This window comes from Anabrus simplex, chromosome 4 (genome assembly GCF_040414725.1).
Source record: "Anabrus simplex isolate iqAnaSimp1 chromosome 4, ASM4041472v1, whole genome shotgun sequence".
In the NCBI taxonomy this organism is placed as follows: domain Eukaryota; kingdom Metazoa; phylum Arthropoda; class Insecta; order Orthoptera; family Tettigoniidae; genus Anabrus; species Anabrus simplex.
In genome coordinates, this window is record NC_090268.1 from 230,870,751 (window position 1) to 230,898,330 (window position 27,580).

At 37.1% G+C, this 27,580-nt stretch overlaps 1 protein-coding gene and 1 long non-coding RNA gene across 5 annotated transcripts in view; one reads left to right on the forward strand and one right to left on the reverse strand.

Annotated features, from left to right (window-relative positions):
- The window catches only part of neb (nebbish), a 468,801-nt gene that overhangs the window by 306,741 nt on the left and 134,480 nt on the right, over positions 1–27,580 (reverse strand). For all 4 annotated transcript variants that reach the window (XM_067145417.2, XM_068227214.1, XM_068227215.1 and 1 more), the window contains one exon: positions 27,305–27,433. In XM_067145417.2, coding sequence (XP_067001518.2) covers positions 27,305–27,433 — 129 coding nt within the window. The remainder of the gene's footprint in view (positions 1–27,304; positions 27,434–27,580) is intronic.
- On the forward strand, positions 1,274–11,273 carry LOC136872599 (uncharacterized). The gene is made up of 2 exons (XR_010859959.2): positions 1,274–1,749; positions 10,360–11,273. It is a non-coding gene; the product is annotated as an uncharacterized lncRNA (long non-coding RNA).

The following is a 27,580-nucleotide window of genomic DNA, read 5'->3' on the forward strand; positions in this document are numbered from 1 at the left end:
ATTTCATTAAGTGCCGCTTCTTCATCTGTATGAAGAAAGTAAGTAAAGAGGTACTATCGCCCAAATCAGCAAAATTGTCCCGCAAGTTCTCCAAGGTTTCGGACAACTAACTCTTTTGAGGGCGAGTTAAAACTTTTTCTATGTTTTAGATAATGTTAAATGCATAATAGTTTGAACTGTATTTTAATACTTTGTAAGTCATTTCAGAATTACTAATGTTCAAATCTTTATAGATGATAACATTAAGCCATTAAATTATTGGATTAACCAGCTTCCTCTATTCAAATATTCCTGGAATGTACACACAAGGCACATGAAAGGAAATAATTCATAGGCCATTCTGTCAAATGGAAGACCTTCATGTACGTTTTGTGTATTGCCATACCTGCTCATTGTATTAATGCAAACAGCAAGGTGCAGCCAAAGCAACCCTAGTGCAGTCTCTTGCCACCACCTATTAAGTACGACAGAGCACTCGCTTCCTCTTTCCATAAGCTATACCAGCAGTTTAATACTGCACTAACTCTGATAGTTTTTTCAGTTACAATGCGAAGGAAGTGCCTTGTGTGAAAATTGAAAACCATGGAAAACCATATTTAGGATTGCCTTTGAAAGGTTCAAACTCTCAGTCTTCTGAATGGAAGCATACAGTTACACAGCCCAAATGCGCAACCAAGACACTCAGTAGAAAAACCACTTATTAGTAAGAACAAGAGAGTCATCGTCTTCCAACGCTTTTCCTACATGCCGGTGTTTTGTACTAAACCACTTTTTATAATTAGATGCCCTTCCCAACGCCAAGTATTGACAACATATCCCATATTTCTGTGGTGACTGATATTGCGGTATGTTATTAGCGGGCGAGTTGGCCGTGCGGTTAGGGCCGCACAGCTGTGAGTTTGCATCCGGGAGATAGTGGATTCGAGTCCAACTGTTTGCAGCTCTAAAAATGGTTTTCCGTGGTTTCCCATTTCCTCACCAGGCAAATGCTGAAGCTGTACCTTAATTAAGGCTACGGCCGCTTCCTTTCCACTTCGAGCCCTTTCCTATCCCATCGTCGCTGTTAAGACCTATCTGTGTCGGTGCGACATAAAGCAAGTTTTTAAAAAAAATGCAGTGTTCGAAGCTTTATACGGACATCTAGCCCGCGGAATCGGAGGAATAATTAACCTGACTCTACTAAAAACCTCAAACCGTCTTTTAATCGATCTCGAGACTATCTGAACCGATGGGCACGATGCTGACCATTCAGCTCAGGAGACCGACAAATAGAGTCTAGCGGAAGTATTATCTAACGTTTCTCCATTTTCAAATTGGATATTTGCGCAGCATAACTATCGAGGAAAAACAAAACGCGCCAGGTCCACGAAATAATCTGTCAGCAGGCGCACTGGTACGTTACACTTCCAAAACCGGAATGTGCCAGCAAAGAAACAAAGAACATTCAAATCGACCGAAATGAGAACGCTTAATATATTTTAAAACGAAATTTACGGTGAACACGAAACGGTTACTTCAGTAATTTCGGAATGTTATGGAGCATAATCTACTCTTTCCATCATTTGCCTAACAAATATATCGTGTGCAAAAGTCGTGTGCAAAGCCGTGCGCTTGAAAACCATTGCCAAACTGCGTGTGCAACATCAAAGAGTACATATAGCATGGTAGTGCTATAGCGAAACTAAAATTCGACTATGGTCTGGCCACGAAGCAAAACGGATCGGGAGAACGGGAAAGCAGTGTCTACAGGTAAATTACTCTCTATTATATTTATTAATGTTTGAATAGCACCAAGTATGAGTTGCGTAGTAGCGAAAATGACTGTTATATGCATGACGTCACACGCCGCCTTCTGTCGCCGCCAGAATTGCGCAATCATTCATGATGGCTTCCGTAGTTAACATAATCCGGAAGAACTACCATAGATCACTGCTTTCTTTTCCTATTATCACATTATAATTTTTAAGAAAAATAACTCAAGGCTGTTTGTGTCTATCACTGAAATATTTTTCAAATTGAAATTTTAAATTTATCAGACCACTATAATGGAATTCGAGACCTGTAGGTAGATAGGGAATGAAAAACACACGCACGAACACGCACATACACACACACATAAAAGAACACGTTAATATAAATGCTGATACAATTTACAAACACTTCTGGTACAAGCATCTGATTTATCGTAATGTTTTATTTAGGCCTAGGTTAACAATTTTTTAAGAGCTGCTAAATATAGCGAAAACTTAAGATTTGTCCTTTTTTTCTTTAAATGTCTGCTTTCCAAATCAACTTCATACTTAACATATCTACCTACTTTTAAACATTATAATACAATATGTTGTATATTTTGACATAATAAATTCCATAGTCATTGACAATATGAAGAAAATAGGCTTTAATTGCATTTATTATGATTAAAGACAAGAGTATGCTATTTCTGATTAGCCACTCAGAAATAGCAACCGACACTTATCGAAGGTGGCAATTCAGTTTTGAATAACTGATTTATTTTAAGTTTCACAGCAATCAGTTCAGTCCAGCAATGACTCACATGTGATAATCACAACACTAAAGAAAAAAAGGAAAATAAAAAGGTGATGTTATGAGTCTGCCTTGTCAATACTAATAAACTATTTAATACGTATAAATTAATTACTGCAGCCTATATATTTCAAGAACACCATTACATTCTCTTCATCAGTGACAAGTTCACAAAATGTTCTGCGGACTGGATCAAATTATATACTACCAATATAGTATCAGGAGTAATCGAGAGTAATCTCCCAAGAAATGTGAGGCAAGAGTGACACTTCAATATTAGAATCGAGTTGCAAATCATCAACCGCTTAATAAACACAGTCAAATGCAAGACATCCATACTCTTTTCTCCACTGAAGTGTCAAATTTTACGGCAAACATCACCAGTTTTATTCATATGTACGTTACTCAGAATCTTTTAAACAAGACACGACACTATAAGACGGAAATAATTTCTCTTTTTCTTTGTAGATCTGAGATCGTATGCTTACATGAGGACTATATTTTTAAAAATATTTTTATATGTTATCAGTTATCTCAAGTGTTTTAGGTAATAAGTCTTTTAATCCAAGACTACATATAGTTAATTTTGTTTACCTTCCCTCCTTTCCCCCTCAATGCATTCAAGGCCTAACAAAGTCGAAGTTTTCATTATGATGTTTGTTGTTCAAAGGGGCCTAACAGCTAGGTCATCGGCCCCTAATTACGAGGTAAACGAAAAAAAATTAAAACTTCAAAATGTATCCACCGACTAGATTCTAAAACGAATGATGATGAAAAAAATGATAGTCAAACAAAACAATCATTGGGTCCAATTCACAATGCCTTCTTTACTGGGATGATACTCATTATCTAAAGGGGTCCAAAATCCAGGTCACCAGCCCCGCATAATGGTAACTAATCACTGGTAAAGCAGAACCATGTTGTTCCTCCTATAGTGGTCTACAGGTAACGCAGACTCATGGTGCTTCTTGCATGGTGATACTAATCACAGGTAATGTAGACCCATGGTATGTCACACATTATAGCAACGCCCATAGGCAACACATACCCATGGTGTTCCTACTACTCCCAGGCAATGCAGACCATGTTTTTACTCACACAGTGGTACTAATTACGGGCGCCAGCCAAACCTATGGTGTTTCTCACTTAGTGGCACTAATCACAGGCAACATAGACCAATGGTGTTTTTTATAAAGTGGTCCTACTCATAGGCAATGCAAACCCATTCTGAACACAGTGGAACAAACTGGTGGAATACACATGATGACCATTATCACAAAACGCCCAGACCCGTAGTGTTTCTCATATAATGGTACTGCTCCTATTAACGTAGACTCACGGTTTTCCCCCGCAGGGTTGTACTAGTCGCCAGTAATGTGTTCCGCATGTAATGGTACTAAACATGCGTATTCTCATGGTTCTAATTTCATCATCCATTTGTCGCCCCTTTTAGTTGCCTCTTACAACAGGCAGGGGATACTGCAGGTGTATTCTTCATCTGCGTCCCCCACCCACAGGAGGTCAAAGTATTTATGGCATTGTGAGTGTTTTAAGACTAACATGAGAATATGGTTTTATACCCTTTAATTATGTCACCTAAACATGTTGTAGCTGATGATGTTTAGTTAACAAACAAAACATGTACTACTGAAATGTAAATTCGCCTAAGGCAAAAAGTATATTGTACCGATTAGGTGGATTCCTTGGTTTACTTCACTTTGTTGGCTAAATGTGATGAGAAGAAAAGATAGAATGATAGGACACATCTTAAGACACCCATAACTTGTTCAGTTGTTTTTTGAAGGTAGTGTAGGTGGTAAGAATGGTAGGGGTGGACCCTGGTATGAATATGACAAGCAGATTAGAGCAGATGTAAGATGCAGCAGTTATGTAGAAATGAAAAGGTTGGCACAGGATAGGGTGGCACGGACAGCTGCATCAAACAAGTCAAAGGACTGGTGACTCAAACAACAACAACAACAATATAATATATATATAAAATAAGAGTTTTGTCTGTACATTGCTCAGAATTCAAAAAGGATGGTATTTCTGTATCAGTCGTGTTCACAGAAGCAAGCAAATGCACTTTTTAATTTTCCGTAATTTCTATCTGTCTGCCTGTCTGTATGTATGTACACGCATCACGAGAAAACGGCTGAAGAGAATTTAATGAAAATCGGTATGTAAAGCCGGAAAATAAGGAACTACAGTCTATGCTATAAATAATTTTATAAGATGCCCGAATATCAGAGTCGAAAGAAAACTAAATGTGAAGGCCTAAAAAATAGAAAGTTCATAAAATGGATCAACAATATCATTACATTGACCATTGTTGTGATATGCTTTATGTCTTCTGTTACCACTCATCTCTGACAATTAGGATTATTGCTGCGTACCGAGTAGGTTTTTTAAAAAATTTGCTTTACGTCGCACTGACACAGATAGGTCTTACGACGAGGGATAGGAAGGGGCTAGGAATGGGAAGGAAGCGGCCGTGGCCTTAATTAAGGTACAGCCCCAGCATTTTCCTGGTGTGAAAATGAGAAACCATGGAATACCATCTTCAGGGCTACCAACAGTGGGGTTCGAATCCACTATCTCCCGGATGGAAGCTCACAGCTGCGCGCCCCTAACAACATGGCCAACTCGCCCAGTCGTACAGAGTGTAACAGCCTGCCTGAATATTGGCGGAAAGTAGCTGGGGAGTTAGATAACTTTCTTCCTTATCATGCCATTCCTCTAATTCATAAATTTTCTGATACTACTGGTACGTAACACAATGGTTCACCATAGCATTCAAGCTATTCAATCCCTACTCTGAGGTACTGATTGGAATGAGCAGTGTGCATATTTAAGAACAATCATGGCAGAGGAGTGTTCACAACTGTCTGCGGCCTGGTCATTCCTGCTCTGGAACTTCGGACTGTTAGATCGGCACTGTATTACTGTACAAGTAATAAATATCATTGTAGACCGTATTGGACATCAGATATGAACATTAAAACAAGAATAATAGTTAACACCACCTTTCCAATACTTATCTTTCCTATATTTAGGAAATAAACATTACAACAGGCGTTCTAAGATGGGACATCTTTCGCTTAACAGTCGTAAGCATCATCAGCCAAAAATAAATCTTAGCCTAAAGTTAGGTCAGGGCCCTGAACCTAGTGTCCTTAACATATATGGCACCCTAAGAATCAACATTTATATTTATAAAATGAAAATAGGCTTAAAACTAGTGTGAAAAACATGGAATGTTACAACATGGCTAAGAGAGAAAACACAATCGAGTTGAGACAGAGGATAAGAACAGAAAGTAGGCTACAATACAGAGCTGGTAGTGAAATAATTAACTGGTAACAATGATATCCTAATGATTTTAATTATTTCACTACCAGCTCTGTATTGTAGCCTACTTTCTGTTCTTATACTTTGTCTCAACTCGACTGTGTTTTTTCTCTTAGCCATGTTGTAACATTCCATGTTTTTCACACTAGTTTTAAGCCTATTTTCATTTTATAAATATAAATGTTGATTCTTAGGGTGCCATATATGTTAAGGACACTAGGTTCAGGGCCCTGACCTAACTTTAGGCTAAGATTTATTTTTGGCTGATGATGCTTACGACTGTTAAGCGAAACATGTCCCATCTTACAACGCCTGTTGTAATGTTTATTTCCTAAATATAGGAAAGATAAGTATTGGAAAGGTGGTGTTAACTATTATTCTTGTTTTAATGTTCATAACTGTATTACTGTTCGTTAAAAGTGACAAAATGTGCGGTTTTTCATTTGATTTTGTACGACAACATTGCTTTTAATCGCTACACTCCTACTGACGTTTTTGTAATGACCTATGTTGACTTCAGTTCGGAAAACCACAAAGCTAGTCTTTCTGAGAATCCTGTAGCGAAGCACGGGTACATCTGCTAGTGTATATATAAATTAGATTTAAATTTCTTGAATTCACGTTTGGCAATCGCAGTTAGAGTTTCATTTGGACCTCCTGCACTGGGGCCTCTGGTGATGATGGGTAGGAAAGGGAAAGAGCTAGGGTTGGGAAGGAAGTGCTCATGGCCTTAATTAAGGCATCATTTGCTTGGTGAAAAATGGAAAACCATGGAAAACCATCTTCAGCACAGCCGATGGTGGTATTTGAACCCACCGTCTCCTGAATGCAAGCTCGCAGCTACATGGCCAACTCACTCAGTTTTGTTGATCTTCTGGGCCTTTACACGAAATGTGAGACCTGTTACGACAGCATTTCCATACGTTCTCAAGTAATCTGCACATCAGCAATCTCAAAGGTCTAACTACGTTGATCATTTTTACAGCAATTTCATCTATTTCCACAGCTTTCCCTCCTTTTTGTGATTTCTGTACTTTTAAGAAGTAATTATGCTATTCTTTCTACCTACTTCTTGTCACAATTACTCTATCTTTGGCCTTTACAAATCTACTGGTTACACATCCCAATTGTAATAATATTTTTAATTTTAAAAATATATTTTATGGCCTACAATGGACCACTCTAGTCAATTATACAAAGGATTTCTTGATTTCCAATCAGCCCAATATTTTTTCATTCTGAGAGATGCTGTCTTCCTTTGTTCTGTTGAAAATTCCCTCCAATTAGACCTTTTATTAATCTTGGTTTGTAGCCTGGTATGTGTGTCTTAAGTACAGTATCTTAATTTTTCTGGTTTGTTTTTGAGATCGTCTACTGTTATTTGTAGTTTTTTAATATCTCCTTAATTTCTGTGATCCATTTTATCTTGATCTTACTATTCCACACTTTTTCAATTCTTCTTCTGCTAAATCTGGTGTCAGGTGCTCTGATAAGATGTCCATAGAATGATATACGTTTTTCCCTAATCGTGCTGAATACTGGTTCAATTTCCTCATAAACTGTTTTATTTGATGCTATTCTCAATTAACTTGATACTGTTTATTTATGCATGTTCTAATTATTCTTCTTTCTGTCTCAGTTATTTTTTCTGTTTCAGCTGTATTAGTAGTTTTAAAAATGGTTTCACTAGCAGAAGTTTTTCTGGCTGTGTGACTGCTTTATAATGTCTTAATTTTGCTGGTATCGATAAGCTTTCTTTTTTATTGTATGTAGTCTTTGTAATATAATTTGCTTTGTTTAATTTATTTATTCTGTTATGCCAAGCTGGTTTCTCTTTAAGATTATAAGTTATGATTTCTCCTAAATACTTAAATTTATCAACAATTTTGATTTCTTGCCCATCAATTGTTATTTTATTTACCAGTGGGGGATGTGTAAACATGATCTCAGTTTTTTCAAAATATATTGTAAGATCTATTTTTTGTGCTATTTCCTATAGAGATTTAATTTGGAGTCAAGTTTCCTGAATACTGGTGGACAATAGAGCAAGGTCATCAGTAATTCCTAAATAATTAAAAAAAAAAATTGTTTGGAGCTTCCAACTTTTATGTTCTTTGGGTTGACCTTGTACCATTCCACAAACCTACTATAGTGTCGCAGCAGGCGGAGAGGTGATACTCTGACGTGGTGTATCCCAGGTGGCAGATATCAGGGTCCTCACCGGCTTGACAGCGGACTTGAGTGAAATAAAGTAGTTCTCGTGGACCAAACACAGAACAACCTCTGTGGTTAACAACCATAGTTGTAAATAGGAACTTGCTCCACTTAAGGTTCATTATCTTCAATAGTCAATATGGCAAAGTCTTTTAGGAAAATAATAAATAATAATTGTTCCGGGGTATTTATGGACTGCAGAGGTGAAAGAAGGTGCCAGGGTGAATGGGTCTAACTACAATGTCAAAATTAAAACTTAAACTGAAGGTTATATTTTCAAAATTCAAAATTTCACAATTTACAGGTACAAGTAACCAACATTAAACAAGTCTAGGAATGAAAAAATTGGTGGTATGAACAGATCGTGGGATTTAAGCCCTCACTTAACTTTTCTTGAGCTCCTAGCTCAAATTTACAAAAGAGCACAAATTTACTCAAGGGCAGAAATCCCTCAACACATGGAGCACTTGCTCCCAAAAATTACAATGTCAGGCCTCCCAGAGGCACTTTTACAACACTTGAAAAAGAGCTAACGTGCTCTCAGTTTTCCAAGCCTACTCAGGGCAACATAGCATGAAACTACTAATCTCTGGCCTTACAAGGCACTATTTACAAACAGAAATCTTATTACACAGAGGTATCTAGTACCCAACCTACAGGGCCTTAGTGAAAAAGAAAAGGTTAGATAAACGACCCGAGTACAATTTGAATGGAGTCGAAGACTGAGCTAAAAAAAAAAAAAACTTCAAAAACCTATAGGGCGCTTAGCCGACAAAACAGGGGCTATTCCCAAACTACTGAAGTAGCACGCATGGAGATAACTTTAATACATTGCAGAAACAAAACATGGCACCTCAAACCAAGATGAAGGGGAGCTCGAGAGGGTACATCACTCTCTATCCCCGATTTACAGTAGAAGATTTTATGAAGTTATTACATTAGCCGGCAGAAAGTTACATTTTTAGAAAGAAGGTTACATGGTTAACGATTTTGGACCTTTCCCTCGGGTTAAACTGCGGAGCTAGCAAGAAGAAAGAAAGCTGTTATGAGGCCATTACCTTGTAGAAGTACTAGCAGCTGACGAAGAGGCCTCCTGCTTTGACACACACACTCGGTAAGATGACGATCAATTGGCCAAGAGCCATGAAAGTCTGCAGTTTATAAACCCTCATGGAAGGTTCGAAATCATTCATGAATAATCAAGACACACCCACAGAATTTTATTGGTTGAGTTCAAAGTGACACTCAGACTCGGAGAAGAAGCCTGTGATAGGTGGAAAAATAATTACAGAAATTATTGATTGGTTGGATTCAAAACTGGCGGAAAGAAAAGATAAATTTTTGCAACACAAAAATAAATGAACATCAATTAGGAAAAAACTTATGAATACAAAACTTCTCTAAATCAAAAGTTCTTTCACTTCGCACCAGGGTGCATGATCATAGTTTTTAGCAGTGCCATCTGTGGAAGAATGTCCAAACTCCTTGATGAATGGCAAACAAAGCAAGTAGAAATACAAACAGTTCAGGAAACTTCACAACAACAAAATTATATCATATTTCAGTGGTGACATCTTCTGAGTAAATTTATAAGTTGGTCTAGTTTCAATTTCACTGTTTCACCAGTAGAGGAGTTCTTTTAGGCGCTAGATTTAAATGTGCGGTGTTGGGGTGTACCTCCCGGTACAACAACAACAATAATAATAAAAATTATAAAAGTTGTTTTTGTTGTTATTATTATTATTATTATTATTATTATTATTATTATTATTATTATTATTCCCCAGAGTTCAAATTAGATATTTCTAAAAAGAACATTTCTCCAACTTTATTTTCTTCAGCAGTAACTTTCTTATATCTCTTATTTACTTTGTTCCCCCCTCCCCAGTGATTTTACCATGATATATTTTTCTCTCATTCCACATAGTCTGTCACATAATGTAATTGCAATGATTTTCTTTAAAGTCTTACAGTCTTCGTTCTTGGTATTAGTTGTTTTATGGCATTCATCATTTCTTCCAAACCAATGTTAAAATACTGTAGAATAAAAGTAGTTTAAGTAACAGTGACGAGGAAGGTTAAGAAACAATATTTCTTCTCTTCCTCCACATAGCTAATGGATGATAAAGCTAGCAGAACCCTGTTTTAAAAAAATTGTCACACCTAATTGTAAATCATAATTCTGCACAAGAAACAATCTAATTTGTTTGTGTATATGCTCATTTTTTCTGTTTTTTTCTTTTTCTTTAGGAAACAATCATTCGAGTTCAAGGGATGTAAAGACGCCATGTGCAATGTGTAGCACACGTGGATGCTGCAAAACCTGTGGACCGTCTTGTAAATGCAGAAGAATTTTTATACATCCACCTTTATTCACCTATTACACAGATATGATGCACTGAAGAAGTGCTGAATGAATGCTAATGAACAGAATTACAAGAATGTGTTTAATGAAGTACTAATTATGGCAATAATAACAGACTTATGAAACAAATATGTTCACACATTACGAATTTGTAACTTTAAGGATGTGAGTTGGTAAATACTTTGTACTTTTGAACATGAGTATTAAAATACAGTATTATTTTGCAATCTAGAGTAAAATGGAGTGGAACCATATTTACCCCAGATATAGGATTATGTTTATGAGATATTAGAATCATTCCATATTGACGCTTTTCACTTTACAAAAGAAATTTAATATGTCCTCCTATTCAATACATACACAACTCCATCATCCACTTTATTCGCCCATTACACATATGATTCACTGAAGTGCTGAATGTGTGGTAATGAACAGAACTACAAAAATGTGTTAAAGTACTAATTACTCAATTTAGTGATGGAGATGTGTATGTATTGAATAGGAGGATATATTAAATTTCCTTTGTAAAGTAGGATTATGTTGTTGATTATGTATACAGTACTTAGGAATATTAAGAATTAGTATTATGGATTTCGACTTTTAATTTAATAAAGTGTATGGTAATATCTTATAATAATTAACAGCAAATCTAAGATCTGTCTTTAAAGTGAGAAACAATTGTATCACACAAATATCAAAAAATATATTTACAAAATGCTCTTTAAAATTATGCATTTGATTTGTTTATAATGTATTTTTCCAAATGATTAAAAAGGTAAGACATACATTAAACCAACAAGATTTTAGTTCATTTAAAAATAGCCCTCTGGACTCACAATTATAAATGTTCATGAAATATATTATTCCATATTAGATCCTCATGGTGTGTGCTGTAATAGATTAATTCTAGTGGCTCAGGACATCTTTGGGCATTAGTCATATTTTTGAGAGAAAGAATTCATGTTATTGTGCTACCATAGGAACATGCTGTAATTATTTTGATATAATATAGGGGAAAACTATCCAGATAATAAAAATTAAGAATTATATCACATCTGCCTGGAGTCACAATGCAAAAACCACGCCGAGAACAGACACAAAACAACTCTGTAGTCTGAGATCAAATAATCAGTTCTAACATTTTAATAACAACAACAGCAACAATAATAATATTTTCTTTACATCCCAGTAACTACTTTTACGGTTTTCGGAGACGCCGAGGTGTCTGAATTTAGTCCTGCAGGAGTTTTTTTACATGCCAGTAAATCTACCAGCACAAGGCTGACGTACCTGAGTACCTTTCACCGGACTGAGCCAGGATCGAACCTACCAAGTTGGGGTCACAAGGACCAGCGCCTAAACTGTCTGAGCCACTCAGCCCGGTGTTCTAACATTTTAGTCTTGCCTTAACATGGTTTGTGTAGAAGATGAATTTTCAGGAAAGACACAGAGAGAGATACATTGAAATTAAGAAATAATGATGAGACATTCCTTGCAACCAATGGCCATTAGAGTAATACAAAAATTTCACAACATAGTAAATCACTAGTCATTATAGAACTGAGTTAGCAAGTTCTTTCTCTGTTTACATCATATTGCATGTACCTGTCATATTTTCTTGTCACAGATCTTCTATGTAATGCTGCATGGAAAGAAAGCAGAATCTCATAGCTCCAAAATGACATGGTGTTTCATGTGGTTTAAGTGTACACGTTGTGTGAAGTAATTCAAATTTAGGTGTGCAAGTGTATTTCTTCAAGTGAGTGGATGGTTTCATCAAAACAAGGTGAGAATCACACGTATTAACCAATGTTTTGTGCAACATGGTACTGAAAAATATAACGAGGTGACAAGTGACAATTACATGTAATACCAACCTCCAGATAAGCCAAGTATTAATTCTATATATACTTCCGCCATCCACCAGCAGCCTGCAGAACTACTTCCTCAGCACAAGTCACACATGCCTTGTGATCCACACCACCAAAGTTCAGTGTGAGACATTGGTGACTCATGACACATTCGCACTTACTGTCAACAGTGCCAACAATAGCAGGGAACATGTTAAGAACCTGTACAATGACTGCCAGGTAAGTGTGAGGTTTATACAACAGCACAATTTTAAGGACACTGGATTGAAAACTCATACTAGGACTTTAGTTTATATGCAGTCCGGAGGAATGTGCAACAATAGTAGGGAACATGTTAAGGGCCTGTACTATGACTGCCAAATAAATGTGAGGTTTATGCGAGAGCACATTTTTAAGGATGTTTCATTGAAAAGACACTATGACTTTAGTCTGTATGCAGTCTGGAGGAATATTGTCTAGTTTAGCTATTCTGAACATGGAGCAGCAGTTGAAGCTCTTATCTGGGACTTGGCTGGAAAAAAAAACCAACAGCTTCCCTGGTTGCGCTGCCCTCACACTACTGTTATACAGCAGCCTTCACACTCGGCAGCTATTGGAAATCTTCATATATATATATATATATATAAAATAACATGTCCTGACTGACTGACTGACTGACTGACTGACTGACTGATTCATCATCGCCGAGCCAAAACTACTAGACATAAAGAAATGAAATTTTGAGGATATATTTATATTACAATTCATTTGTTAAGGGGGTGAATTTTTAAAATGGGTGTATCTATATCTCAAAAACTTAACAGTTTAAAGACGTGAAAATTTGTATTTGGAATCTTCCTTAAAAATAAGGAAACTAATATTTTTTTGTTTTCGGAAAATCCTCTTAAGTGGGGTGAAGAAAGGTGAAAGACGGGTTTAATACATTTTATGAGGATACTTAAATCTCAAAAAGTGGAAGATGTTACAGTCATGAAAATTGGTATTTGGAATCTTGTTTAAAAATAAAGAAACACATTTTTTTGTTTTTGAAAAATTTACTTTAGAGGGGGCGAACAGGAGTTACAAAGAGGGTTAATTTTTAAAATGAGTATATCTGCAATATAACTCAATAACGTATCATGTTACAGACGTGAAAATTGGTATTTGAAATCAACTGTAAAAGTAAAGAAACACGCATAATTTGTTTTCTGAAAATCCACTTAAGTGGAAGTTTTAAAGGGGGTGAATTTTTAAAACGAGCATATATACAGTATATCTCAAAAACTTAACATACTACAGACATGAAAATTGGTATTTTTAAAATTTTTCAAAATAAAATAACACGTACATTTTTGTTTTCAGAAAAAAACAATTAAGAGGGGTAAAAATGACTGAAAAAGGGGGTTGAATTATTTTTATTAGGACACTGGTATCTCCAAAACCTACAGATACTACAGACGTGAAAATTGGAATTTGAAATCTCCTTTAAAAATAAAGAAACATATTTTTTGTTTTTGGAAAATTCACTTAAGGGGGTTGGAAAAAGAGATTGAGTATCTTTTATAAGGATATGTATATCTCAAAACATGGAGATGTTACAGGCATGAACATGAATGGAATAAAACACAATATTAATAATTTCTGGACGTTTACTAGTAGTAAAAGAGAAACGCGAATAGGTAATAATGCCTATTTCTATAATGACAACGCATATGAAACTGGAAATATTGCGCAAAACCTTGCGCAATATTTCTCATCGGTGTATACCATCCCGGACTTTAATTATAATATCGATAACATGGACTTGGATGAGATTCCTGTATTACCAACTATGGATGTGCTCAATATTACTTCTATATCAGAAGAGGAGGTAAAACGAGTCATTAATGGAAAACTAAAACCTAAAAAGTCAAGCGGTCCAGATAACATCCCACCTTATATAATTAAAGGATGTGCTGAAATACTCGTTCCACAGCTAACCTTCATTTTCAACCTTTCATTAAAAAAGTCTTGCTTCCCTGAAAGGTGGAAAATATCAAAAATTACACCAGTTCCGAAGGCAGGCGTTCGTGAAAATATATCTAACTACCGCCCTGTTTCTATTATTGACGCCTTTGCAGAAGTATACGAACATATACTATATTTTAAGATCTATAATCACATTAAGGCAGGTATTTCAGAATTTCAGCATGGATTTTTGCCTAATAGATCTGTTATTACAAATCTTGTAGGATTTACTCAGACACTGTATGATGTATTGGATAACAACGGAAGAATGGATGTTGTCTATACAGACTTCGAAAAAGCATTCGACAAGGTAGATCATAAAATTCTTGTCCAAAAAATGCACCAGTTTGGGTTCTCGAAACCACTACTTCGAATGTTATGTACTTACCTGAAAGATCGACGTCAGTTTGTGTCTTTTAAAGGCGAAATCTCAGACAACTTCATTAGCTACTCCGGTGTTCCCCAAGGATCTAATTTGGGTCCCCTTCTATTTTTAATTTTGATTAACGATTTGCCGAATAATCTTCGTCATGCCAGTTGTTTGCTGTTTGTTGACGATGTAAAACTATTTAAAGTCATACATCACAAGAAGGATGAGGATGAGCTACAGCAGGACATTGATCGTGTTGTAGAATGGTGCGATATGAATCATATGTCTCTTAATGTAAAGAAATGTAAATCAGTAACTTTTACCAGGAAAAAGAAAGGTACGATTGCATCGTACTATATAAAAGATACCAAACTAGAAACAGTTTCGGCAATAAGAGACTTAGGAGTAATATTTGATGAAATATTAACATTCAAAGCCCATATTACAAAAATAACGAACGATGCCAACCGTATGCTCGGGTTTATAATAAGGAGTTCTAAATTATTTACTCAATCATAGATTGTTATTCAGTTATTTACTAGCCTTGTTAGGAGTAAATTAGAATATGCTTCTGTAATTTGGGACCTGTGTTCTAACGAACAAATACATACTACTGAAGTTGTTCAGAACAAGTTTTTGCGGTATCTGTATTATAAAACAAATGACATTTTGCCCTTTTGATACATCAACACGGTATTTAAGAAGTAACTTTAACCTCACGTCGTTGCGCAACAGAAGAATCATTATTTCTCTAAAAACGTTAAACAAAATCGTAAGAAATAAATTTAATTCCATAGGACTGCTCAATTTTATCTCCTTTCATGTTCCACAATTTGGAGCTCGCATGAACACAGTATTTCAAGTTCCAAGATCTAGAACATCTCATCACTTGAACTCGCCATTTATTAAAATGCTACGATTTTATAACACATTTGCTGCAGGAATAGATTTATTTTCAGAACCACACACTGTCATTAATATACATTTAAAGGCTTGTGTTTCTAATTTATAAATTCAGACTCCTTTTCTATATAATAGGTGCTCTTTAACTTATTTATTAATATAGTCACTTACTACTTTATATCTTTCTTGCAATTCTTGTATTTTTATAGTGTAGAAATAATCATTGTTGTACTCTGGATTCTCTGTGTATGTGTTTTCCATTCATTCTTCTTCCTTGTCTTTATTATCTTCAGCATTATTATTGTGTATTTATCTTTACTTACATGTATGCATTATAAGTACTGTTGTGTTAAGAAGGTACTGTATTGGGCTTACTGCCTGTGTACTTTCAAAAAGTTAAATAACTAACTAACTAAATAACTAAATAAACAAACAAACAAATAAATAAATTTGTATTTGGAATCTCCTTTAAAAATAAACACATATCCTTTTTTATTAGGAAAATCCAATTAAGGGGAGGGGCGATGAATGAATTGAAAAATGAGTTGAATTCTTTGTTTAGGACACATATCTCGAAAACGAAGTATGTTACGGACAAGAAAATTGGCATTTGGAATCTCCTTTAAAAAAGGTATTCTGCAGTGGGGAGATGGGTGGAATCAACTTAAGAGGGGTGTAAAATGAGATTTCTTTGTATAATGGTACAAATAAGAAGTGGACTTAAAACAATACACCCCTAAGGGGGGTTTTAACTGAGGGGGGTGAGGAATGATGACAAAAATATGCATTTCTATGAAACCGTTTGAATAATGAAGTTAAAATTTCAAATGTTATCCTAGGTATTAAATAACAAGGTTTGAAACAAATTCAGTTACTCAGAGTTAAATGGGGGTTAAGATAAAAAAATAAAAACTCATGCCTTCCTCTGAAATGGTTTGATGTATGAAGATAAAATTCCAAATAGCGGTATATATTTTAAATCCTAGGTGTGAAATAGGAAATATTTTTTAATGTTCCACCCCTGAAGTGTTAAATGGGGTTAGCCCTGTAAACAAAATTATTCATCCCTCCAAAACCGTTTGACGTATAAAGTTGTAATTTTAAGAGAAGGGTGTTCTTTTATATCCTAGGAGTAAAATATGGTATCATCATCATAAGTCGGTTTACTCATTGCTGAGCGTCGTGACCTCATTTCTTCACTTCCATGCTGAGCGGTCTTCAGCTCTTCTTAAGATATTGTGAAGAGGTAGGCCGGCGATCTTCTTTGCTTGGTCTAACCATCTACTTGTTGTTCTGCCTCTTGGTCTGGTGCCTTCAATTTTGCCTTGCAGAATGGTCTTTTCTAAATTGTCTCCTCTCCTCAAAATGTGTCCCAGGAACTCGAGGTAACTTTCACTAACGCGGGAAGATAAACTTTTTGTGATGCTCAGTTCTTCTATAATGGAGGCATTTGTTCTTCTTTCTGTCCATGGTATACGGAGCATTCTCCGCCAACACCACATCTCAAAGGCATCTATTCGGTTCTTGTCACTAGCCTTCACAGTCCAGGTCTCATAGCCGTATAGGAAAACAGAGAACACCAGTGATTCCACCAATCTTATTTTCACTATTTTGGATAATGCCCGGTTCTGCCAGATCTTTGTGAGTTTAACCATTGCGGCACGACCTAGGACAATCCGTCGTTTTATTTCTTTATCACAATTTCCCGTGTTACTGATTATGGAGCCCAGATACACACAATCATTCACCAACTCCAGATCTTTCAGACATCCTGTTATTTGGATTGGGATTTGACTTTGTCGGTTGATAACCATTAGTTTGGTCTTTTTCATGTTAATTTCTAGACCAAAATCCGAACTAATGATTGTCACTCTAGAGAGCAATTCATCAAGTTCTTGTCCACTTCCTGCAATGAGTGTAGTATCATCAGCAAAGCGTAAATTGTTGATTTTCCTACCACCGATTGAAATTCCACTATCCCAGCCATCCTGTGCTCTTCTCATTACATACTCTGCGTAGATATTGTAGAGTTGGGGTGACACTATGCAATCTTGTCTGACTCCATTTGTCACATTGAAAAATTCTGAGCATTCACCATCCACCCTTATGGTTGCATTATGACTATTATAAAGACCTTTCAATGATGACGTTAAGTGTTTTGGGACTCCACATTCATTGAGCACTTCCCACAACTTGTCCCATTTGACAAATATTTCAAAATATTTCTCCCCTAAGGGGGTTTAGATAGGGGATGACTCTCAAAAACACAATATCCATTCTTCCGAAACTGTTTAAGGCACGAACTTCAAATTTTACATAAACGGTGATCTTCTATACCCTAGGTGTTAATATGTTGTTGTTGTTGTTGTTGTTGTTGGGTATTCAGCCCGGAGGCTGGTTTGATCCTCCATAGCTCCGCTAACAGCTGTCATAAACAGCCTAGGCGTCACTGAAGAGGCATACTAGGGAAATGAGGAGTGAGGTGGTTTCCCGTTGCTTTCCTCTAGATGTTCATAAATATTTTAAAACATCCACCCCCTAAAACATCATTCATTCTTCCATTACCGTTCAACGTACAAAATCAAAATTCCATAGGTTGGTCGCTTTTACATCCTAGAAGTTAGATAGGGTTTAAAACGTTCAAATTATTCTGTGTGTGGTTCAAATGAGTGTTAGATCAAAAAATAAATAATTATCCCCCAAAACCATTGACGTACCGTCTAAATGTTGGCCAGCAGGGTACTAGAGGTGGTTGCGTTCAATTCTTAATGAATAGAGCATGCGCCAAAAGCCTAGGTTCAATTCCAAATCTTTCTGCAGCGCTCATATGGAGTGAGAGTATATGATGTTGTTGATGGTTGAATCATCATGTGTTGAATGGAAACAGGCTCAGCTGACAGTGGACTCTCCAAAATGTAAAGCTTTGAGTAATAACTTTCAGTTTAAAACCGTAGCGAAGCACGGGTATCTTGCTAGTACTAAATATTTCTTTTGTGCTGTCACTGTCAATAAAAATTGTTGAACAGAATATCACAACAAATTAATCTGAATCTGTTCTATTGATTGGGCACATAAAATTACACTTTAAACAACATTTTGTTCGCAGCGAGATGTTAAACATTTTTCGTTGACACTGGATGATGCACAACATATCTCATGAGCAGTCTTTGTTTGGGCTGACTCTACACACACACATTACAAAAATGAAACTGAAAATACCTTCAGAAACCAAGGAAAAGGCACCTTACAACTCTTAGGTGAGACACTCAGTATGAAGTACAGGTGTGTGTGTGTGTGTGTGTGTGTGTGTGTGTGTGTGTATATATGGAGGATGTTCAAAAATTCAATACCCAAACTGATAAATATGGAGATAGCAACAAATATATTTTGTTAAACAACCATGCATTGGAAACCCATATTGTGCGAGTATGGCATATGCAGGACGTCATTAGGTGTGATTGAAAAGAAAACCATATTAAATGTTTTTCAGTACTCTATTGTTCTGATCAACGTTACAATAAATGTTCAATATGAGCACCTCTAACCTCAGTGCAGAGCCAGTTTTGACATAGCAGGGCGTCCCACGTTCGATGGAAAATGTGTGGTGTGTTCTGTATGTGTGTGACTGCTGCAAGAATTCTTGCAACCAATTCCTCCTCTGTCTACAGGTGTAGAATACACTTCAGTTTATATGTAGCCCCAGAGAAAGAAATCTTATAGGATGAGGTCAAGGGATTTCGCGCAGACCAATGTACAGATCCTCCCCGGCCGAACCACATGTTGCTAAAAATATGGGTTAATGCTGCATGGATTGGTTCAGCAAAGTGTGCTGGGGTCCCAATATGTTGGAACCACATCCTCCCTCTGATATGTTGGGGTACCTCCTCCAATAACACCAGCAGATGATCCCGCACACACAAGTAGTACACTGGCCAAGTGAGTCGAGGAGGCCCAAGCAAGTAGTCTCCCACGATACCAGCCCACACATTTAGTGTAAAACGTCTCTGATACCTTGTATAACTGTAGGATGTGGCTTTTCGTCTGCCATTACATCCGACTAAGGACAACTGTACATGCTTTCCCAAGTAAATTTAGCCTGATCTGTAAACAGTGTACAAACTCAAGCCAACACATTCCATACTAAACTGTGGTGAACACTATTATAACTCTGATGGAGGCACCATCTATTGGGATCTCTGTGATATCGACAGAGTCTTTGTTGTGAATATATCAGAATATAGAAGTGTTAAGTTTGAGTGTATCAATTATCAGTCAACTCTGTTTTCTTTCCTAAAGTTATCAGCACAAAGTTACAATCAACACCGAACTTAGTATGTTTTGTTTATCTCCTCTCCACCTATGTACTTATGCATGCTCAGGGCACAGTCTGTTTAAGTCTTCGATGCACAATAGTTATTGAAATATATTCGCTATAGTCTCCATCATATCTTCCAGTTTAGGCATCATATTTTTTAGCATCCTGTACAAATAAACATTGCCCAGCTCCCAAGCAAGCCCACTCGGTAGCCATGATCATTACAGCATCAACTATTTACAATGAGACACTGTGGTTAACCAGTTCAATATTTTTTTTTTTTAAACCATCTAAATGTTGGCCAGCAAGGTACTAGAGGTGGTTGCGTTCAATTCTTAATGACTAGCGCATGCGCCAAAAGCCTGAGTTCAATTCCAAACCTCTCTGCAGCACTCATATGGAGTGAGAGTATATGATGATCACCATGTGTTGAATGGAGACATGAAGCTTTGAACAGAACTCTAGGTGTTATATGACAGGAGCAGGCTATGTACCACATCACTTATGCCCAGTTTTTGGACTGGCGAGCGACATATTGATTTCTTGCAGCTGTCGACTTGATAAACCTTGGCTACGATGCACAACCTAATAACTAACTGAATTTTTAACTACCAGCTCATTCATCAAGTTTCGTAACTACTCACTACACGCCACCTCTCGCACTGCTTTGTTTTTATACATAAAGTTTGTTCATACAGCAATTCAAAATTACCCCAATCAAGTGCACGAACACATGTAATTCTTCATACTGTATATTGAGCGTTCGTATAGCAACAATTTGAGATTCCAACTAATAGTTTGGAGTTCTTGCAGGCGTGGATTTCAGTTTCATACAGTTTGGGGAGTATCACAAGAATTTGAGGATGGATTGCGGATTTCACGACCGAACATTATAAATATACCATATTTATTTTCCGTAATTGCCAAAATATAAACATTCTTTGGCAGCAATACAGCAATAAATACCACGTAATACCTACAGCCAATGTAAGTAGACCTACAGAACTACATCCCCCAGTAAGTAGGGGCGGTAAGAAAACATCCATGGTATCTCCTGCTTGTCGTAAGAAGAGACTTAAAGGGGTCCCAGAGCTCTTAACTTGGAGTATGGGCTGGCAACCAGGGACCCCGAGCAGAGTCCTGGCATTGCTTCCACTTACTTGTGGCAGACTCTTCACTTTCTTCTCTCTTGTCCGACCTTCTTTGGTAAATTCTAGTTCTTTTCCGATGCTGATGGTATTAGGTATAGAGGCCTAGAGAGTCTCATTTCCATGTCCTTCATGGCCCTTCTCTTCCCTTGACCGATACCTTCATTTTTCAAAGTGACAGAACCCTTCCAAATCTTCGCTCTGATTAATGCTAATTCAGGACAGATGCCCAGTTGTACTTCCTCTTAAAACAATAATCACCACTACCATCTATAGAACTATGACAAATTTTTAATCATCTGTTATACTTCATTACTGGCACCAGTGCCTTTATGGATACAAATACAGACACTGATTAAGACTCGGTAGTATAAAGGCATATCATAATATTTGAACATGACGGGCAACAGATAAATACTATGTCACTGGACAGAAATTGTTGCCTATAACCTTAAACACAAAGCAATACATTTGTGTAGTCTGCATCTATCCTTCAATTCACCCTCACTATACATTATAACATCAGTCGATGATGATAATAGTGATCATTCTAGAAAATTAACCACGCCTAGAACTTCATCGAAAGATCATGAGAATGCTCTATCCTTTTCCATTTTTATCACTTGCCCATACCATTTCAGCTTACTGGTCTATCTTGTTTTGCAGTTTAGGGAATCCAATTCTCTTCCTGATTTGTTTTGTTTCTGATTTTATCCCTTTGTGTCTTCATTTATTCTTCTAAGGAATTTTATCCCAGCTGCTTGGATTCTGCTTTCATAATGTTTTGTTGTCCACATGCCTGCTGAGTATGTCAAAACTGGCGAGTAATACAGAATTTTCTTGCATTTCTCTGGGCATCCTGGTTCTACACTATACCTCTTACATATGGGCAAAATTCATTGGCTTGTTGGATTCTCTTTTCAATTCCTTAATTTATTTTTCCATCTTCTGCAAGTATACTCGCCAAATATTTGCAGCCTCTGAAAACTTCTAATTGTCTTCCATTTTTGCCAGGCTGAGTGGCTTAGACAGCTGAGGTGCTGGGCTTATGACTCCAACATGGCAAGTTTGATCCTGGCTCAGTCTGGTGGTATTTGAAGGTATGAATAAAAATTCATGGTTCACAACCAATTACACAAAGGAGAAATTTCACAAGTTCAAAGTGCCTGCAAAATATTGCCTTCAAATAGGGAAAACTGAAGAACAATGTGGCCTTAAAGTGCATATTTGTTGTGCACGCAGATTCTCACCACCATCAAGCACAAAAACAGGGCATTCTCACGACACTCAGCATGAGAGCAACACAAATTTGCGACCCATCAACAAGGAGGAGACAGGCACATTCAAAGTTACATTCAAGGGTAATGGTTACAACCATTTACAGATTCATAGATCCCTGCATTCCAGAGGGACAACTAAGCAAAGCTTACAGAAAGAAGTGAAAGAGAAATCCCTACCTGCCTTACATCACAACACCACAGAAAGAATTGCTAAGGTCCTCTGCAAGCATAATATAAAAACTGTGTTTGGCACTGTCACTAAAATTGCTCACAGTTTAGGTAAAAGCAAGGACAAAGTGTCCCCACTATTACATCTTGGGGTGTACAAAATTCCCTGTACTTGCAGCAAGGTATACATTGGCCAAACATGCCACTCCATTGGGACTCGCATCAAGGAACGCCAAAGAAATATCCGTCTCGGCCAGCCAGACAGGTCAGCAATAGCTGAGCACGCCCTATTGTCGGGTCATGATGTCATGTTCCAAGATGTTTGAGCTCTCAGCCACACTATACATCACAAGACTAGGATTGAAAGGGAAGCTGTGGAGATACATAAAAATCCTAACAATTTCAACAATGACACTGGCTATCAATTAAGTAACACACGGTTGCCAGCCATTAAGGATTTACACAGGTGGTTGTCTTCCCTGTCTTTTCTATACTGTTATTTCGTTTTGGTGCTTTCCAAATTCGTACATTCGTAATCACTAGTTTGTTCATTCCAAGCTGTGTGCTGTGTTAACGTCGTGCCTTCATGATGTGTGTACATCGGTTATGCCACCCACCCACACACCGTCTCACATCAATATCATTCTCTGGTTTTCTCCACATACTTTCGTTCCATTTTTTAGCTCCTGGTGTCTTTTGTTGCATTTATTTTACAGTGAAACCTTGTTAGTACGTTCCTCATTAATAAGTTTTCCCGCTTAGCACGTCGTAAGTCTGAACTGCCGATTCTGATCTATTAAGTTTATATAAAAATACCTTATCGCGTCATGAATTTACGCTATTACCGCTTCATAAGATCACATTTTCCTAGCGCTGAAAATGTTGTCATCCCTTGAGAAACAAACATGATTTCTACCTCAGATAAGATCCGTCGCCACAGTTGCGTGATTATGGAAAAAGACAAATTCCTGAACAACAAAGGATAAGTTGCACCTTCAGGGAGCAGGCCATTAGCCTCAGGAATGTTCAGTTTTGCTTGATGGTTAGCAGCAAGATTGCTGAATAACACAGCGAGTCCATTTGTGCTTCTATTTCGCATCCCATTCAGAAAAATAGAGATTGATTTTGTGTTCAATGGTACAGTGAAGTGTAGCAAATATTTGTCGCGTGATACGATAGCCTATATCTGGATTAGGAACATATAAACATACCTATTGCATTACGAATTTTAGCTATTACCTCTTACTATGAGTTGAGAATTAGGAATTTCATAATGTTCCGCACTGAACTGGGATCAAAATGAATTTTTGGATTCACATTTTCAATACAGTAATAGATTTTGATGCAAATTATATCACATGCCATTCACAAAGAATGCTACTAGTTTCGACACTAATTCTGTGTCATCAGCCAATGATGTGAAGGTGCAAATTACAAATACCCAAAATCGATATAAAAACATGTCAAGAAATATACGATAACCAATGACAGGTTAAAAATAAGCTTAAATGTACAGTACAAAAACTTACAATGCAAATATGGTGCATTAGACCATGGCGTAAAATTCTATAAAATCTCTACCAGCATTCTTGCCATCCAACCGGCACTCCACTTCAATAGTGATCCTCATTCTACAAGAAAGTGATTGATCTATAGAATATTTGGGCCACCCCAAAAACCATATAAGCTGAACGTGTTTGATCTCCTACAAATGTAAAAGGAAATGTTTAAATGTTATGATTCCAATAGACTACAAATGCCATCCCAGTATCGGCATTATGAGTGTTGATACAGCATTTTGTATTATCTTCATTCGATGTGGACACGAGTTCCCATTGGAACTTCAAGACAAGATCGGCCAGTTCATTTCCAAATTGTACCATATGTTATATACATTAGTGTAAATAGTTGTAAAAAATAGCTTTTTAGAATAGTTCTACTACAAGTTAATCTCCTAATAGGCTGAAAAAATGTGTAGATGTTTTAAATTTCACTTGTCTCATGCCGTTCTCATTATTGGCATTATGAGAGTTCACACTTAGTATTATTTACATTGGATGTGAACATTAGTTGAATGTCACATTAGAACTTCAAGACATGAACAGCTTATAAATTCCAAATTATGACCTTAATGTTCTTGTACTTCAGTGCAAAATGTTATGTAAAAAATATGATTTATAAATAATCCTAGTATATCCACTCAGAGCTCTGACTTGGAGTTAGAATTCATGGCTGATGATGCCTGCAATGACAGGCGAAACATACTTAAACTTAATATAATGACAGTGATATAGTCCTAAAGATTTTACTAGTATTGAATAGGTGGTTTCAATAAATTAATTTTTTAACATTTAATAACTGAATTTCAATATGGTCAATATGAAAATAATCACTTGTAAAATGCACTCATGTTGGAAAATAAACGTATCTAGTGTTTCCATATCCCTGTTGGATAGCTTTTTTCGTATATTCAGTAGCAAGTTTTCTTGCTTAACACATTCATTTTTGTTCTCCCCTGCAGAAACATCTAAATGAGGTTTTACTGAATTAGTTTCTATTTTCTGCTACCACATTCGTCCCTGATTCGTCCTATACCCTCGCTGATACTCCTCATTCACACATGGTGTGACAGAACATCTTAATTTGAGCTTAATGTTGTCAGCTCCCGCTTGGAGTGCTGTGCCAGTATACAGCGAGCCACCTGGTGATGAACAAGGGTAGCACTACAGTTCTCCAACAGTAAAGCATTCTTAAATTCAAACCCTCATTATTGTAGAAGACTTCCTCGTGAACAGTCGAGATTTTCTTTTGAAGACGTGCAGCAAAGTTTTCTCCGAAGCGTAAAGAGTCATCTTGTTTTCTTGACATGGCATAAGCCCAAATGCCCATATCATGTCTACAAGTACAGGCCATGAAAGCATCAATGTTAACAAGAGCAGTATGATCTTGGATGAGGAAGGTCCACAGTAGACCTTATATTCGCGTAAGACAACTACAAGAGCATCATTATTAGTGGGGTAAAGATCTACTGATGGCCTTCTTGGACTTTGAGAAAGCATATGATTGTATGTAGAAACAAGGTATGGGAAGCCTTACAGAAAAAAAGGTGTTGAGAAACAGATAACGGAAAAAGTGAAGGAGATGAACCATCGGAGTATCAGTTGTCTGAAAGGACAGAAAACAGACTGGTGTGAGCAAAGAAGTGGAGTAAGACAATGAAGTGCTCTGTCATTTGCTTTTATCATAGTAATGGATAAGCTAATCACAAAAGTGGCAAGGAAAATTTAGGGAAGGAAAATTGAAAGTGATGATGTTTGCAGATGATTTGTTAGTCTGGGGAGATGCATGGGAAGATGAGGTGGAACAATATGGAATGAAACTTAGTGCCAAAAACAGAGAGAGAGTGATCACAACTACAAAGAAGGGGAGACCTACGAGAGCGATAACGCTTAGAGGGGAACAGCTTAGAAGGAGGAGAGTTTCAAGTATTTGCGAGTATCATATAGGAAATTGGAAGAAATGATAAGGAAATAATCAAGCATGGAAGATAAGCACGAGCGTTCCTGAAAAGTGTCAGAGGCCTGGTTTGCAGCAAGGATGTCCCTCACAGAAGCAGAAGAGTGATATATAGGACGCACTGTGTACCTATTCTGACGTATGCAGCTAAAACTTGGGTAATGAGACAGAGAGCCGTGACTAGGATACAGGCAAGTGAAGTGAAATTTTTGAGAAGCAGGATAGGGTGACAAGAATGGATAAGATGAGAGATGAGAAGGTTAGAGATATAATAAAACAAGAGCCACTGTTGATAGGGGCATCTAGAGTTAGATGGCATGGACACATGAAGAGAATGACAGAGGAAAGGATACCCAGGAGGATGCATGAAATGGAGATAACAGGAAAACAACCAAGGGACAGGAGAGTTAAAGCAGAAGAAGACTGTACAAAGAAGAGGAGAGGACTGGAAAAAAGGGACGAGGGAGAAGTGGTGGGAAGACAAGAGGAGATGGAGAGGCTTGTGTTACAAGCAGACCTGGCGAACAGCTAGAAACTGCATATGATGATGGTGATGATTATGTACCAGTGAAAATGAGTAGCGTATTCTATTTTAAGATATAGATAGAGTGATAGAATTATGGCTTAATTCTACAGCAGTAAGTGTGGAAGTACTATTTTCATCGAAGCACCTACTAGTCAGGTAACATTCAACAGAGTTTATCAATGTTTTTCTTCCTGGCCTTTTCCCCCAAATATTTGGGGTTGACACTTGAGGTGGATTTGGCCCAGTTTTACAGACAGGTGCCCTCCCTGACTCCAACCCTATATTAAAGGATGTAATAACTATTGCAAGTTTTTGTGGTGGTTGGTAGTATACATGTTGTATATAGATGGAATGAAGTGTATTTAGAAGAACACAAATACTCAGTCCTTGAGCCTTTGAGTGTTGCAAGCTCACCATAATAAGTGTGAAAATGGATCAGAACCAATATCTAAAAAGTACCCTAGAAGTGAGATGCATATCTCCTGTTTCTCCAGGGAAGTGCAAGAAGTGGATGGAAGTTAATGATCCACAGCCCACCTCAGGAGGTCCTGGATAAGGGTGACTGAGGAAGAAGTAGTTTAAAACTTGGGCATGGCCAGGAATCTAACTCAGGGCCCTTTCAACTGAAGGCCAGTACGCTGATAATTTACCCAGGGAGCTGGACTACATAGTTTACAAATATCCTGAATTACAAATCTACAGGAAGGATCACACAATATGTAAGGATGTATGTATTTATGTACTTACCCTCAGCAGCCAGGTGAGAACAGAGTCACGATATGGTACAAATGCTTTCTTCTTTGTGCTGGTGTTATCAGCCAGAGCAGAGATCACCTTCCCAAGAGTTAGGAGAGATCGATTAATACTAACACCTTCCTGAAATTTAAACAAATCTGGCTTTAGTTCATGCAGAAACATCAATACCAAATTTACAAACTTAAAAAAAATACAAGATATGAAATGCTGAGATAAGCAGCACTGATGTACAGGGACAATAACATGATGAATATACATACAACATGA